This window comes from Falco rusticolus, chromosome 8 (assembly GCF_015220075.1).
Source record: "Falco rusticolus isolate bFalRus1 chromosome 8, bFalRus1.pri, whole genome shotgun sequence".
NCBI classification, from domain to species: Eukaryota; Metazoa; Chordata; class Aves; order Falconiformes; family Falconidae; genus Falco; species Falco rusticolus.
The window spans coordinates 17,800,088-17,817,556 of record NC_051194.1 but is presented as its reverse complement, the minus strand read 5'-3'; the positions used below and the strand labels follow the sequence as shown (position 1 = coordinate 17,817,556).

Here is a 17,469-nt window from a genome sequence, read left to right as displayed (position 1 = left end):
ATTATTTACTAACACCACCAGTGGTTTTTGCCATAGCCTTATCATTTTTTCCATTCCACAGGATTTTTCTTCTGTAGCAGATATCATTGATTACTTCCAAAGAACACCTCTTCTTCTGATCGATGGAAAAGACAGAGGTTCAAGAAATCAATGCATGTTAAAATACGCTGCAGGACATATTTAAATCAGACCTTAAAGAAGATCACATACAATATTGAAGCCTACTGAAGTTTGTAAACTTCAGGATATTTCTTTTTTCAGCAAACTAAAATCATGAAGTCGTCAAAAATCTTTCTAATTTTAAGGAAAAAGGACAATGTTTTTTTTAAATTATGCCTTATATGCAGTACTCTAAAATTTGATTTTCCTACATGTTTATTACTGTCCACTAAGCATACAGTACAGGAGAATTTTTTCTTCCGAGATAGCTGTACATTCTTGAAATTATTTCCACATGAAATTAGAGGACCCAGAAATAAATACCAATTTATTTCTTTCAAGTATCTACTTTCCAAGGAGGAAAAAAAAAGTAAGCCATTTTTCACATCTGAACTGCAGCAGCAGTTATATAATTTAAAGTGATACAGAATAGACCCAAACCTTGTCAAAGATGAGTAGCAGACAAAAGACAATAAAAGCCAGACTTTTTTTTCCCCACAATCTACTTCCCAATAACTCTAACTATGGCCTCCTCTATGAAAAGATGAGGACTCCACCCTGGATCCTAAAGACACCTAGGTTTCAGCAACACCGAAAAAAAGCCCCAGTGTTTTATATGTAGCAGCCTGTCAAGATTTGGGTCTATGTTATTCAGCCATGAAACTGTGTTCACAGTTTTCTAGAAAAAAAAAACCAACATCCTGCAAACATCATGTTCTCTCTGTCATACCGCTGATGGCATGTCTTAGCCCACAAATTGGAATTCTGTATCTCCTAACCTCACTCTTGGAATTCTGTATCTCCTAACCTCACTCCGAAACAAGCTCTTCCCCCTTAACAAAGAGCTCGAGCTGCTTTAGCTTTGTCCTTCTGACTCCAAATTAAGCAACTACTTTTTTTATAGGAGGCACATCAACAAGATTATCATCATGCGATTCTTAATTGGCAGAACACACCCAAATCTCTTAAAGCAGACAGAGACAAGCAGGCAAAGCTTAGTTCCTCTTATACAACTGCCTTCTGTTTTTACTGTATTTTTTAAAGAAAAACATCAGAGTTCTCAGTTCTAAAATACATTGCAACAGAGGATCACTGAAGCATACTGTATCAAGAGTTTTCCCCTCTCCTTTGTTAATTGGGATTTATCAACTCTTTGCCTCGGTTTTCCAGTAACCTTTGATTTCTGATGAGACCTTGGTTTGATAATTATGTTAGGCTGTGCCGCACTTTTTCTCCTTTAAAGCCATTTGTGTGTATATCACTTGAAACACTTAAACCAAAATTCAAGGCAGAAAACTATCTTCCGTGTAATCTGTACAGCTTCTCAGATAAATTAACCAGATTTCATAAACAGTTTTACTTTAAATATATGTTTTGTAAATGTTATCTTCCTTTCTAATATATTTAGCTAGGTGCTGGAGTTTAAAGTTAGTGCATTTCATTTCCATGCAACCATGACTCAAAAATAAAAATAAAAATAAAATAAAAAAAAAGTTTTAAAAATACTTCAGGAGACAAAACCTGTTTCTAGTCCATTTTTTTTTCAAAACTCACTACTAACCTTCTGAAAGTCAGTTATAATGCATGTTTTTAAAAACATGTTAAAACTAAGAATACCATCCCTGATATTACCACTGATTATGTGAGCTGGAGGTTGTAATTCTATTCCAATGCACTGCCTTGAAATGTCTGACAACCCAGCCATACCTCGCCTGGAATTGTGTTATATTTGTTTTAAATCATCTCCTTAGAGAAAGAGAAACAAAATATAAACCAGCATAACAAATTATAATACTGCATGGGTTTTTTTTCTGCAGAGTAAATCTTGATTTAATTATTCAGATAAGCATATATTGTATGAATAAAACCACACCTAAATAGTCAAACATGTCCATAAGTAAAGTACGATCGAGTGTTAATTGCAATGAACTACACAAAAATACTGGCTACTCAAATTTAGAGCCAAGAAGATTTCAGGGCAGAGTATTAGACCACTCTTTCTTTTGTAGCTAGGTGCTTTAGAAAGTTACCACCAAAACCAGAATGAAAGTACTTTCAGTTTTCCAGAAGTAATCTGCTCTTTGGCCCCCGTCCTCAGCATCATTTTTAGAATGAGGAAGGCAGATCAAATGAGACAAGTTGCAGTTCCTCCTTTACTGACTGTTTCTTAACCCATTTTCCACAGCACAACTGAGATAAGAGAGCAATGACTTGACTTGAAGTAATTTAAAACCTTTTGTTACTGTTCCAATACATCTTTGTTTAAGGGAAGACAACCACATGTGAAAAATGTCATGGCCAGTTTCCTGACCTTTCTAGCGAATTATATCAGTCTTCCCAGCCCTACTGGGCTTAATTTGGGAAATCTGGGTTAAAAAAAAAAAGTTCTCAAAACCAGTAAACTAGCATTTTTCCACTCCACATTTTCAATTTAAAACAAAAATAGCCTAACTGAAGGAAACTGTACTATTATTTTACAGTTCAGACTGAAGCAGTATTAATAGATGATGCATGAAGATTGATGTTATTACTTAATCTGTCAAACTCCAATTTTTGTCTTCAGCTTCTCTTAAATCTTTGGCTTTCTTAGGATGGTTGAAATTCAAAATAAGGTCACAAAGCAGTAGCTGGCTTTCCACTGAAAGACAAAGGGCAGTGTATCATCATGGGATTTATGGAATAGTAGATGCTAAGTGAAAGGCAATTTATACACAGCACTTTTTGAAGTGTTCACCTACCAACTCTGAAAAATTTGGAGGGTTGCCTTGTTTTGTTTATTTCAAGATGGTTAAATAAAGCTTGGTATTAGCATACTGGTAATATTTCTATTAGGAGACTGTTGTTCCTGCAGAGGAATGCCTTTGACTATCTAACCGTTTTTTTCCATGGCTAACTAACATGTTTCATTTCTATGTACCTACTGTTTCATGAATTTTTCAAAACAAAAAAAGCAACTGTATTGTTTCATTAAATCAAAACCCAGCTGCATGACATAGAAAACCAAATAATTCACAACTGCACACTTTTTAAAATGATGCCTTAAACAGCTTCTTGTTTAACTGGATGATGAACTCAGAAGTACCATTTAGTTTCCTCATCTCATTGGACATTTTCTCAACATTTTTAATCGCAGCTTCGAGGTTAAACTGCTGATCAGCAACATCATTTTTGAACACCTGTATGAAACAGAAACAAACCATAACTGGCAGTGTACATATGATTCACAAACTCATTAACTTAGCTAATCATAATCTTTATGATTTTTTTCTTTGATTTTCTAAAATAATATTTTAACTAACACTTCCCCCATTTTATAATTATCCACTTTGATATAGCAAATTGCAGATACTGAAGGCAACTACTAAACACTCAGACTTTATTTTTTGTTTTCTGTTCATTTTCTTTTCTTACAAACAACTGCAATGAAATCAATCATATCTAAGATTTCTTCTCCTCACCAGCATTTTTTCATTTTTGCTTCCAACCTTACTTTTCCTATAGAATCTAAATAAAAATTAATAATCAAGCAATATTTAGTAAACCACAAGATGGAGCTACTGTGACACTAACATGAGTAAAAGAAATTAATGTCACTGTCAGCACTGAATATTAATGAATCTGTTAATACCTGCCCAGGAACATTTGTGTCTGTACAGGTAATTATCTTATAAACAACATCTTTTGGCTTATTTTGGAGATCATATTCCTTCCCTTTCACTTTTAACTAAAAAAAAACTATAAAAATCTGGCGACAAATAAGACTAACTGTTTGAAATTAAGTATAATTTGAATTTTGAATTTTATACTACAATCTTTTTGGGCATGTTTTTTTCCTTAAGAAAAATATTAGAAGAAATGGCACATATCATGTTTCTGGCCTAGTTATAAGCTCTCTATCATTCAAAAATTCCAAAAATAATATCTGGAAAAACTCTGGGTGATATTCATAAATAATGCTCACTTTGTAGAACACCTTAGCACATTGAGAAATAAGAAAAAAAAACCCTGAACGTACATTTAACATAGATTTTTTGTCCAAGTCTCCCTTCCCTTCACACAGTGGCTTTGCACTGAGGTCATCAGTCAACGCCAAAGATCCTAAAAGGACAAACTCCAAATTATTGTGGAGTAACATATATTTTATATATATATCTTGCTCAATCAAATATATAATAACATTTGATAAATATGATAACTAGACTATGTTGTCATTAGTGCTATTTGAAAATAGAGTCTAAGGGGTCGAATAGTTGTAATTCTCCTTGAGGTAGAATAAAATCTTGAATTTTACTTATTTTACTTTCTTTTAGAGTCTGTTTCACAAATGTTTTAGGCATTTAATTTAATTTTAGGCATATAATATTATTATAATAATATTATAATAAGGATATTTATAACTGTGATGAAGAATTCGTCAAACAAAATTCTACATTTTTTTAGATTAAAAACTTCATAAAAAGTCATTGCAATCAGTTTCTATCATCAATTTATGCAAGGAGCATGTAAAGCAGACACAAAAAAAGTCAAGTGTTGGATGTCTGCTGGTCAGTCACAGAGCTGAAATTAAATACTTGATGCCTGGGCTCGCTCTTCCGCCATTTTCTCTGATCTCTCTCCTCACAGATTCAGACACCCTCAGCACGTTTACATGTATAACGTCACTGGAAAGCTGTTTCAGTGCTGAAAAGGGAGGGGGGGAAAAAGGGTTTATTTCATGCTGGTACTGTATGTGTTCAGCAAGGGTGCAATGAAATGAAGCAGACCCTGCCCTTAGCTGGAGGGGCAGCCAAACCAAGTCCCTCATAGCCCCGGGGAGGGGAACGCAGCCTGTGGGCTGGCGGGGTGAGGCCCCTCCCTGGCAAGGCCCAGCTCTGATGGCCACGGGCCACTAGGAAGCAGGCCATGAGGGCGCCCCTCAAGGCCCAAGGATTTCCCCACGAGTCACTGGAGGCTGCCCTGAGCACGCAGGAGTGCACATGGGATATCTCGCAGCAAGGCCTGCCAAGGACTGAAAGAAAGCCCTGGCAGCCAGTTTGGCCAGGCCACGCTGCCCTGCTCTTGGTGGTGCTCCATGGGCAGGTACACTCTCCGAGAGTCAGACCCACCGGCACCAGCCCCCTCATGGCGTGCGGGCATATGAAGCCTCACACCTCCCTGGACACTGGCGCCCAAGGCCCTGCTGCCCGCTGTGGCCTGCAGCGGTGGCCCCTCTGCTCTCAAAGGCCACGCGGCAGCAGGGCCATGCCTCCCGGCTGCCCCCTTCCCCTGCACACACTGCAGCCGCTAGCAGCAAGACCCGCAGAACACCAGGGACTGCAGGGCGCCTTTGCCCCTTTGCCATGAAGGCAGGCAGGGCTCTCCCTGAGGAAAGTGCGGTCCGGCTGAGCCCTGGCACCTCACAGGCACTGGTGAGGCCTGTGGGCAGGCAGCAGCACAGCCCTTCCCACCAGAGGTGAAAAGCCCACCACTACCACAGCCTGGTTGTGCCATAGCTTCATCTCAGCAGGCAACAGGACGAGCTGGTCACTCCAGCTTGGCCCTGGGCAGCCCCGATGGCTGGGGCATGGCCAAGGGCTTGGCTGCCCTGGCTGGGGGCAGGCAGCAGCCCATGGGGGCAGGAGAAAGTGTGTGCCCCCAGCACGGGCAGCCCCAGTGCTTGGCTGCCCTCTGCCTTGCTCACCAAGGAAAGCCCCGTGATGCGCTCCTCTTCCAGCACGTGGAATGTCAGTAGGCTGCAAGGGGCCTGTATGAGTTGTGATTTTAGCAGTGGGAGGTATGAAGTAACCACAAATGTTGCAAAAGCTGAAGACGTGGACAAGAGAGGACTGAGGTGTCCATGGGGGAGTGGTGAACGGGATTTCCTCTCATCCTCTGAAGCCCTGTCTGTCAAGTGTTCACTGCACATTGCAGCAACCAATTTATAAGCAGTCAGTTCCTTTTTGTCATCAATTTAAATTCTCATGGAGTAAGAGTAATTTATGATGAGCAAAAATCAAATACTACACCTAAATTCAAGGAAGATGAGAAAGGCACTTTGCTATGCAGATTTATCACTTTAGACTACACAACACTGAACGCTGCCCTTAGACACATGTATCTGACCTCAGTTGAACTCAACAAAAACTGCTAAGTAATGACCGGGAGTTGGGAACTGTTCATTTCTTCCCCAGTGTGTGCCCCGTAGTACTTAAAGCCACGGACACCAAGCAAGGGAATGGCTGTCAGAACTTTAATTTACTGCAACCATTTTTCCTGCTGCTCAGTGTTCAGCTGTAATGTGAGCACCACTGAGGAGGGTTACCGTACCTCAGAGCAGAGTGGAATTACTTGCATGTGCAGTAGAGAGCAGATGGACAGAGAAGTCAGCTGCCTGCCATTGCCATTTACTTACTCTTCTATTCTCTTTTTCAGGGGTATGCTTTCACAAAACTTCTTCTTAAAAATGCAACGTTCTAAATGTGTTGTTTTCTGACTGTGGGTGAAGCTAAATTGCAACTCAGAATAGCATTTTCTGTTAAGGCACAATTGAACTGTGACTCAAAGAGTAAACATGAGACACTTAGATTTGGAGCTTTCTGAAGATGAGAAATGCAGGGCAGGAAACACTTCACATGTTCACTAATTCCTGTACTACATAACCTTTCTGTTTATAAGGTCTTACATGGACCCCAGTGCAAACAAGTTAGCTGTGCCCTTTCTGTGTGTGTCTAAGGAAAAAGTTCTCTGTGGTTTGCAGAAACTGGTGATCTTCCTGGCAGAATACTGGAGTACATGTGCATAGAAAGAAAATATACAACAAGGTGGTTTTATATAGCTCCTATATGTAAAGAAATATATAAAATTGTATAAAAAACATAGATACAAAAAAGTAAAACAGTAGCCTAGTGAGTTCCTGAAAACATCTGTGTTAGCATAAGCAGAAGTCATTATCCTCAGTAACCTGTAAAGGTGATTTCTTAAATGGCTGCCAGGAATGGGGTTGGCAGGGGAAGCTATAATGAAGATAAACAGGCACCTGCGTTACTGCAGAGACTGCTAGTTAAAACAGGCATAGTATCCTGCTATGGTACTAGAGAAGGGGAAAGATATAGCTGACCTCAACAGCAGTGAAATACCAAGTAATGGAGAGGTTTTCAAGACAGGGGAGGCAGTTCCACATTGACCTCTGCTCAAATATTTAAGTTTACTTTCTACATTTGGGTTTGGGTTTTTTACCACATCCTATAAATAACTGCTCACATTGTACTTAAATTCTTCTGTGAAGTAACTGTAGAAGGAAAAACAGAATATTGTGATGACCAGAAAAATTAGATACAAAATATGAACAGAGCCCCCAGAACTAACTGGACAAACCAAACTGGTTCTTAACAGCAAAGCCTTCCTAAAAACAACCTTCCATAATTGTTGATTGTACGAGGCATTTTCTTCTAAGAATTAAAAAAGAGACTAAGAGATGTTTAATTTCTGCAATAAAAATTACCTGGAACTGACATACTTTCTGGATTTCTTAATAAGGTAATATTTCAAAATGAAAATTTGAAATTAATAATTTAAATTATTAAGTTACACCTCTACGTGAGGAGTGCCCTTAAAAATTTCATATCAATGTGTCAGTTTATGAGCTGCAGTTGCAGCTTCCCCTGAAATAAACCTACAGGTTCATGTGCAAAGATATGTGCGGCTGAAGATGATTGTAACTCTTTTTAATCATGGGCTGATCTGGCTGTGTATGCTAGTTTAACACACGAAACAACTGTCTCCCTGGAGTCTTTCCGCAAATACATTTAGTTACGGAAGCTGAAGCCATTCAGCCACATTTATGAATCTCAGATAAAGACAGAATTACTACCAAACCAGTTCTCTAAGGAGGAAAAAAAAAAAAGATTGGGAAGGCTAGAAATATATTTCAGGTCATGAATTTAGGATTATGACATGAATCAGCAAGCACTGCAGGCAACTAAAACAGTGCAGTTCACTTTACAGAACTACCTTCCTCACCTCTGCAGTAAAATTACTTTGAATATAATTTCAGGCAAAAATAAAACAATTACATACACAACCACTTAACAGGAGGATTTTCAAAATAAAGGGTATCCAAATTTACTTTCCTGTATATTCACAGATGAAGTAAAGAGAGACCGTGATCTGCCTGTGGCAGGGGTGCTGAAACTAGATGATCTTTAAGGTCCCTTCCAACCCAAACGGTTCTATGATTCTATGATCTCATATTGTATCTCATGGGTACAAAAATATTTAAAATAAATTGTTCTAATGGGAAGTAGAAAAAAAATTATTCACTTCAAAGACAGTATTTTAGTGAGTGGATTAATAAACATTAATAGACTCTGTCTTTTAAGGAAATCATATTTACAAACACTGCAATACCTAGGAGATAAGATGCAAGGAAATAAACTTTTATCAAAATATAACCATTTGCTGTTACTTTGAAAGCTTTAGCTTTCATAAAAATTTCCTAGTGGATCTACTAGGAGTCTTTGAAGTTTCAATGCATGTTATTAAACTTTCACGTGAAAAGCTCTAACAAAAGAGGAACTGCTTTTTTACCATTGCCTGAGTATAAAAAATGTTAATCCAGACTGCAAGAAAAGTCAAATAGAAACCAAACCAACACACACAAAAAATCAGACAACCTCAACTTATGACAGTTATTTTCTGAAGAAACAATGCATTTAGTAAGCTTGAGAGCACACATAGGATTTTCACCCATGAAAACTGGTAAATGCTGAAGGTCAAAAAAAGCCTGACCAGATCATGGTTCAAAACAGTAAAGCAAAAGCCAGACTTTGTCTTGAAACGTTTACAATCCCATTAGTTGAGGCAAAATGTGACAGCTAGAAAAGACTGCTAAGCAAATTGTCTCACCTTAATATATGCTCAAGAAGCAGGAGGAGTAAACCCCAAGTTAAAATATATATTTGTTACATAGTATATTGGGTTGTGAAATGCTTTTGCTTCCCGATTTTTCACCCAGAAAACTTCAAGAAATTATGTTACACATAACAGACTTTTCTGAGAATGTTGTAATAATACTTGATTAAGAAAACACTAAACCCACTAGTGTTCCTACAGAATGAAAATCATTACCACATTTCACAACAGCAATGTAATTAAGTCTGTGTGGCTCTAAGAAACTGATTATATTAAATGCATACATTAAAAAAAAAAAAAGGAGCTGTTGAGACCATGTAAAATCCTGCACATAATTTAGTAAGTGCTTGCTTGCACACTGAAGTTTGCTGATTGCTGTACACATACCGTTATCAGATTTAGGGTCACATACCACCGCCTTCCATTTTAGATACTAATTTCCATTTCAGAGGACTCTACACAGCAACAGATTATAGAAGGTAATACATGAGGATGCCTAACTAAGCATCTTTTTTAATACTTTCCCTACAGTGGCCAAAGAACTAAGAAAATAGAGAGTGGCATCTGAGAGGAAGATGGATGTCACTATATAGAGCCCTGTTTCGTTCTGTTGCTTGATCAGTAAACACTCTTCTGGTCAGCGCTATGTTTTTCAAGCTCAGAGCACCTCAGGTTTTAACATCTCCTATGTTCTTGTAGTCTGTTTGTTTCCATGGGCAGTTTAAATTCTAATATTAAATCCACAGGGTGCTTCCTGTTGCTCTGAAATAGTTTTCTGAAAAAAGATTTTTAAACAATAAGCAGCATCAGCACACATTATGCTTTGTAGATACTTCAGAAGGGCTCCTCTTAGTGACCTGGAAAGTTATTTTTTGTTGTAAAAGTTTTTAAACTATAGCTTTTAAGTAGTTCTTCAATGTAGTATGCCAATGAGATGCTAAAGATATGCATATTCATTGATTGAACACAAATGCATGTATAATGCTAATACAGATGGAATTGTCTGTTGAAACTGCTTAGTTGGTATGGATAACTTTTAAGTTAAAATAAGTAAAATTTAAGTAAATTTAAGTAAAAAAAAATAAGTAAAAATTAAGTAAAAATAAAGGTATATTTCCTGCAGCTATTTCATATACAACATCTTTGTTGTTCAGTTTTTTACTAAAGTCAGGTGATTAGGTGGTGAAATTTTGAAGAGATAAATGGTAAGTGCCAATTAGGTTTTGGTGGTATAGTTTGGGCAGTTAATCATAAACATTATGCTTAACAAAACTTTGGGATATTCACAAATATTTTTGCTTTCTTATGGTCCATATATTATGGAAAGGGAGAACTACTGAGGAAAGCAGAAGTCCTGCTGGGCTTGCAAAGTCTGAGCCGATGGAATTCGGAAGCACAACTTGTCTTGCAGGGCTTTTCAAAGTGAAACTCAGCTACATCCAGGAGTTGGGCAGAAGATTTTCAAGAAGCATTGAGGAATTCCTCATGCTTTTTTGGATTTCACAACATAAGTGATTTCTGATATTATGATATTTGTTCCCTATTCATAATAAAACCACTGAAACAACACAGAACTTCATAGCAACTGTGAACCTTTACTCATTAGCATGCAGCTACCTGGAGCTATACAAATCTATCTGCTTCCAGTTCTTATACAGAGTCACATACACTTCTCTGCATCCTTTCACATGCCAAATGCCATTCAGTAAGATTTTTCTCATCTGCATGGGGAAAGTAAGTTTATAAAGCAAGGAAATGTGAAACTGTTTAAAGACCCTATGAAACCAGTGATTCCAGACTGCCTTTTTGAAAATGCTGAGCCCTTTGAGATGGCACTGCTTAGTAGCTTAATTTTTACAGATAACTTACCACGCTTCTGTTTTATCTTCCTAGATTTTAATAGCAATAAGAGTGTACTGCCTGAAATACTGCAGAGAGAAATAGGGGCATATTCTGATATCAGTAAATCAGATTTATAACTTGCTACACTACAAATTATCCCTTCTTCACTTAAATTCATTTAATACTATAAACTAATGGTTAGAGATACAATGTAGATATTGCAGCTTCTATTAGCTGTTTCTATTCTAAGTATCTACATTATTTTTCATTTGTCAGCTTGCATAAATTGTTACAATGAAATACCCTATAAGCATTAGAGGTACAGAAATGAGAATTAAAAAGACTAAAAGAATACCAATCTGCTCAGGGAAATTCTATTATTATTTTGAAATTACAGGCTTGATCACTCTTATTGCATTATCAGAAGATTTCTTTTTTAATAACTTGTGAAATGGCCAGTGGGAGGCAAACAAAAGATCCTGAAACACCCTGTCTCAGCAGATCAGCTGGAGCATTTCCCTGTAACTAAGGTTTTTCATAAATTGGCTGTCTGGAATAAAAAGTTATGACTTTTGCAAAGATTTTCATACTGTATAAATACAACCATGTCACAAATTCCACAAAATTTAGTAAGTTACAATCTCTGAAAACTGGAACGGTAGAACTATGGAAGAAAAAAAAAAAAAAAGAAAAAAAAAAGAAGCCACTAGAGGCCCTCCTTCCCACAATTAAAAAGCATTTTGAAAAGTAAATGTGCTTGGATGAAAAGGTTGGTGATTTAGACCAAATGTGAAAATGACAATAGATGTCAGATAATTCATGCCACTGCCTTAGTTGCGTGTTGTATGAGCTTCCCACTCAGTGACACTGTAATCCTAGGGGGAACGGATGTAGCAAGAGGATGGAGGACACAAAAGCTACTCACAGTAGGCTCGCTCTGTACTGTCGGAGCGATTACTAGGTCGCATGACACACATAAATGTGCTTTGCTGTGTTTTTTCTGTGTTTACAGTGTGCATATATATATATATATATACAAAATATTTGTCATCTGAACTCAGGAAACAGCATCAAGTTTAGAGGACTGCAGGACTGCAGACTAACAAACTGTAGGTTGCAGGTCTTTAACTCTGGCTTTTGCTTTTATCTTGTGGAAAATCTCACATTTATATATCCTGGCTGTGGCTGTGTCTGCACAGCAATCGCATATTTACCTGGGTGAGCTGCCATATTGTACCTGCAGACATGGGTGAAGTTGCATTATCTTCTGAATCACATAAGTCAACTGAAATACTAGCACTTTGTTCAGATTCTTTTATCAGAAGAGAAAATGTGCAAAATCAGTTATTTCAACTAGACTTTAAAGGTCTTTTGAATATGAACAAGACTGCTCTGAAATAACTATGGCATAAGTTAACAAGTTATTAGCCTCACTCATCCTGTGGCAACTACTTAGCATCAAAGCTAAGACCTCATCTCCCTCCCCATATTTGCATATCCTGGCTCAGTTTTCTCACAGTTTGACAATGGCCATATTGTGTTAAATGAATTAGGGCAGTTACAAACGCATTAGCTTGAAAACAAATATGCAAAACAGAGTAAAAATAGAACTTACTAACACAAATAAAAGAAAATATTTATGTTTAAAATACTTTCATTGAGAGAGAGAGGAACTGGATAGGGTAAGAAGTGGAGAAGGAACTGTAACATACCTGTACAAATGCAGTAGATACAACCCTCAACATTTTTCTGACCTGGTATCTGAACCTGTAAGCTGAATCACAGGCTCTGGGGGTGGTACCCGCATGCACATCACTTGGCAGAGGAAAAGAAGAGCGAGCAACGGCCTCTGTCTCTCTCGCATTTAGTACCTAGGAACATTGAGCAAGAGAAACTGCTGCTGCATGATTAACGTTACTGAGCTGCAGATGCCAACTGAATGAGCTTCACACATGATGTACAAGGCCTAGTGGGTCTAGATGGGGGAAAAGATGAAATATTTAGTTTTATCTGCTGGATGTATCATGAGCAATGAAGTATGCACCATTATTGCTTAGTTTTACAAGGACGTCAATGTGAAAACATATCAACATGTCAACATGTTGAAATAAGACACAAAAGAGACCTTTAGCAGTCTAATCAAGCTTCAGCTCTGCCCAAAGCATAAACGGACACATTAACACCTCAGAAGGCTGTCTGGCTCACAGGACAATTATGTTATGACAATACCATCCTCCCAATATTTCAGACTCCACTGATGAGCATTAATAGGCAGATACTCTTTAACAAATGATTCTACATGTCAAAGTTAAGATTTCTCTTGAGATTCCTACACAAGATGAAATGTAAAGTGAACAACCACTGACAGAAGAGGGCCTGGGGGGGGCTGGTGGCCAGCTGGGCATGAGCCAGCAGCGTGCCCAGGTGGCCAAGGAGGCCAGCAGCACCCTGGCTCGTAGCCGGGACAGCGTGGCCAGCAGGGCCAGGGCAGTGCCCGTCCCCCTGTGCTCGGCACTGGTGAGGCCGCCCCGCAAACCCTGGGTTCGGGTTTGGGCCCCTCACGGCCAGAGTGACATGGAGGGGCTGGAGTGTGTCCAGAGCCGGGCACGGGGCTGGGGAAGGGGCTGGGGCACAAGTGCTGGGAGGGGCGGCGGGGGGAACTGGGGGGGTTTAGTCTGGAGAAGGCTCCGGGGGGACCTTATCGCTCCCCACAGCTGCCTGACAGGGGCTGTAGGCAGGGGGGTCGGTCTCTGCGCCCAGGTAACAAGTGACAGGACAAGAGGAAACGGCCTCAAGTTGCACCAGGGGAGGTTTAGGTTGGAGATTAGGAAAAAATTCTTCACCAAAAGGGTGGTCAGGCACTGGAACAGGCTGCCCAGGGAGGTGGGGAATCACCATCCCTGGAGGTGTTTAAAACACATATGTGTGGCACTTAGGGACAGGGTTTAGTGGTGGCCTCCGCAGTGTTAGGTTAACGGTCGGACTCAATGATCTTCAAGGTCTTGTCCAACCAAAACAATTCTGTTTCCAAAAATGGGAAATGAGGTTCTTCTCCCATTGCTTCACCCCACTTGCTTTATAGCTAAAAATTCAATTAAAAATAATGCTAAACTTATGCTTCTTTTCAGGGTTTGTCTTGTCCAGATTAATTTTATATAAATACAATTGCTTTCATTTTTTCTCTGTTAAATAGAATTTTAAATATATGATCAAATTGTATAAAGAAAAGAAATAAGAACACAAAACTCCTCCAAAAGACAAAAATGAGCATTTGGAAGGCTATTCCAGAAACTAGTCTGAGAATTGATAATTTCTCCTGTAAACTCTAAATGGTTGAAATCTCTTATGACATTGCTAGATTTCTTTGGAACCGCAGAGAAACTGTTCTATGACAAATCAGGTACACTTAAATGCAGCAAAATTTCTATAGTTATACATAATACCCATTTGTGTGCATTCTGATCTATAAGCACTGACATTTAACCACAGAAATGTTTCACAATCTTTTTGATTATGCTCATTTCCCAAGAAATTTGCTACATTATTATTACACTCAAATAGCATCACAGCACAAAGAAATGGTCAGTGTTTCCAGTTCCCACAAATAATGCAAGAGCTGGGTTTAGCTGTAAATAAAGGAAGTCAGGTTCTAACATTTGCAAATTGCATGAACAAGAAATAAGATCCTACATATATTTAGCAAAGTGGAATTTGGAATAAAGCTGCCAAGAGATATCAACAGCTGACAATATACTTGTCCTATGAATCCAGGCATCCTTTCAGAGCCCTCGCCTCTTTCTTCCCCTGCATGTGATAGACCTGCATGTCATTCCAGGAGGGTAAGAAACAGATTCCAGTCATCATCGGTACAAGTTATGGCATGTGTCATGGTTTAAAACCAGCATGCTCGCCATCCCAACTGCCTCCCGGCTGTCTGTAACCACGTCAGCTCTGTGGCGACTCTGTCAGACAATATTTTCTGCTGGAGTCTACTGGAGTCACCACACAGCTAACATCAATAAAAGGTTCAAGAAAAGCTTTTTCTTGGGTTTCAGCAAATCCAGAATGAATTAATACCTACACACTGTACCTTCTACCCTCATCACAGATACTGTAAAATCCAGAATGTCTAGATCCTCTGCGGTATTGCATATTATATGAATGCCTGCAATCCAATTATCCTACTCCAGAGCAGGCAGATGCTTTAGTTATCCCTCAGCAGGACACAAGTCCATTTCCTGAACCTTCATAAAGTTACATTGCCAAGGGAGAAAGCCTTACAATGCACACAGTTACAGGTATGACTTCTGAAAGCATGATATAATATTTAAATAAAAGGGTTAGTTTAACTTTTGAGAATTTACAGGCATTCACACATAATGTTACCTAACAGGTATTGCACCAATTTCCTAATCCATTCACATTATTCCTCCACACAGTCTGCAGAAGGAATGAAAATAAAGCAGGATTATTTCTTTACAGTTAATATTGGTTAATATTATGGATTAAATCACTAATAAAAATATAATCCCTTAATATGAATTCTGGGACATGTAACTCACTATTAATTTCCTTCTAAAGTTAAATAAGATATACTGAAATTAAGTAAAACAGATATGGTAAGACTATTGTGACATTAATTGCCGATTTTTGCAAAATATTTCAGCTTTTTTGTTGCTGGTAATTTTAAGAGCTAACTCTAAATAAGTAGCCTATGAAATTGTAAATTTCTTCACCTGTGTAAATATTTAATTTTTTGGAGCAAACTTATCTCAGTATTTGATTCACATAATCCCTCCTGTTATATTCATGAGAGATTTTCTTGTGAATTTATAATCTTGCAATGGAGATTATAAAAAAGATGAGCAGCTACAAAATAAATGGTTCACTGCTGGCCAGGCTCCTTGTTCACAGTTATAATGAATCTGCAGGTTTTTGCTATAGAACTGCAGATGTTACTGTGCCTCAGATGAGATTTTCTAGGTCCCTAACAGTGCCATCAGGCCTTTTTATTCATTTTACCAGTTTTGTGTCTAGTCTCATTTTAGGTTTCCTGAGCAATTCTTTCATGAGCGTATTCTGCAATGTGCTCTGCTCTGCATGCTCGATATGCTGCATCTGAAAGCATTGCTGAAATGTGCTTCTGAGAAACTCCGTGCTACCTTTGCCCACAACCGGTTACTGGTAGGCAGGCTATGTAAAATGGGACATGTATTTAGCAGTACATAAAACAAAAGCACATTTAGTGAAAGCAGGTTTGCTTTGAAAACATCACAGTAGATTGAAAATAATTACGGCACATTACAAATGCTGTAAAAGAATCAGCCATGTCTTTTTTTCAGGTAATCACGACAGCTGATCAGGAATTTTTTTATAAACTTTCTTTGGTCAGTTAAAAAGCAAAGACTTAGATATAAACTGTTCATAAAACTGCATCAACACATGTGAATCTAAATTTCAAAAGCCAATCTCAACTTGCTATCTTTAATATAAATATTTTCATTATTCTGACATAAACACTTTTTCCCATTTTTTTCTGTCATGATCTTTCAAGTCATTATTTTTTTGGTTGAGATTTTGAGTTTTGTCCCAATTAGACCAGATAATTTTTTTTTTTTTTACAAACTTGAGAAATTAAGCTGGTGTCATTAATTTCCTTTATTTGTTGTGACAGCCCTTCACTGTGACACTGCAACATTCATTTCCTGCCCGGCAACTTTCCCCCCTTCAGAAGGCAAGACTACAGTGCCAGGCGGTGTGTTAGCATTTTTGTTTTCTAAACAGAACTGCACAAAGACTACAGATAGTGACTGAATATGACTTAACAGATTCTTGCTCTGCTAACTTTTGTCTGCTTCTGGTCTCAGGGAGAGAAGAGAGTAAGCACAGAGAAGATTCATATAAACACCCTTTCCAGAAGGAGCAGGAGATGTAGCAGTCAAGCAAACATCGCACAGCACTGAAGTAATTAACATCATCTTGTGCCACAGGATAATTAATGCTTTTAAGAATGACCAAAGCCCAGCTATACTTCTAACAAACCTATCTCATTCTTGCACAGGTGAGAGAGGCTAAAAAAGCCAGTGGTTGAAATAGGAAATGGTCCAAGAACCCACAAAATATCTCTTGACTTGAAAAGTTACGGAAACCAGCTGCTATCCTGACCCAGAGCAGGACACAGGCTCCAGCCTAGGTCAAAAAGAAAGACCTAGAGGGACCCAAAGACACTGTCTCAGAATCCAGGCTCTGCTAAAGAGCAGAAGAACTGGAACTAAATCCATGAAAGCACAAAAATGGTGTTCCAACAGAAGTACAAGATTTTTCTTTTTAGCTTTGTGTTAGTGAAGATTTGAATAAACAAGAAGTTTGGCCTTTAAGGGTTAAAGCACTGGGTCATTTCAGCAACTGAACAGTTAAAATCTGTGTGTGTGTCTCTAAAATAAAAGAAGTAGGAAGATAAGTATCACAGCCTAAAAGGGCTCTGCTTAGATAATTACATTAGTCTGAACATATCCTTCAGTAATTTACATAGCAGGTTTTATGCTTTATCATATGATCACAAGCTGTGGTTGTAGCTAC

At 38.3% G+C, this 17,469-nt stretch overlaps 1 protein-coding gene and 1 long non-coding RNA gene across 4 annotated transcripts in view; one reads left to right on the top strand and one right to left on the bottom strand.

Annotated features, from left to right (window-relative positions):
* LCP2 (lymphocyte cytosolic protein 2) overlaps positions 1–852 on the top strand; it is a 31,580-nt gene extending 30,728 nt beyond the window's left edge. For all 3 annotated transcript variants that reach the window (XM_037397850.1, XM_037397849.1, XM_037397848.1), the window contains one exon: positions 62–852. In XM_037397850.1, coding sequence (XP_037253747.1) covers positions 62–184 — 123 coding nt within the window. In that variant the 3' untranslated portion in view covers positions 185–852. The remainder of the gene's footprint in view (positions 1–61) is intronic.
* Positions 654–12,712, bottom strand: LOC119152482. Its single transcript, XR_005105791.1, has 2 exons — positions 12,603–12,712; positions 654–4,257 (listed from the first exon to the last, which is right to left on the bottom strand). It is a non-coding gene; the product is annotated as an uncharacterized LOC119152482 (long non-coding RNA).
* Between the last annotated feature and the right edge of the window lie 4,757 nt (positions 12,713–17,469).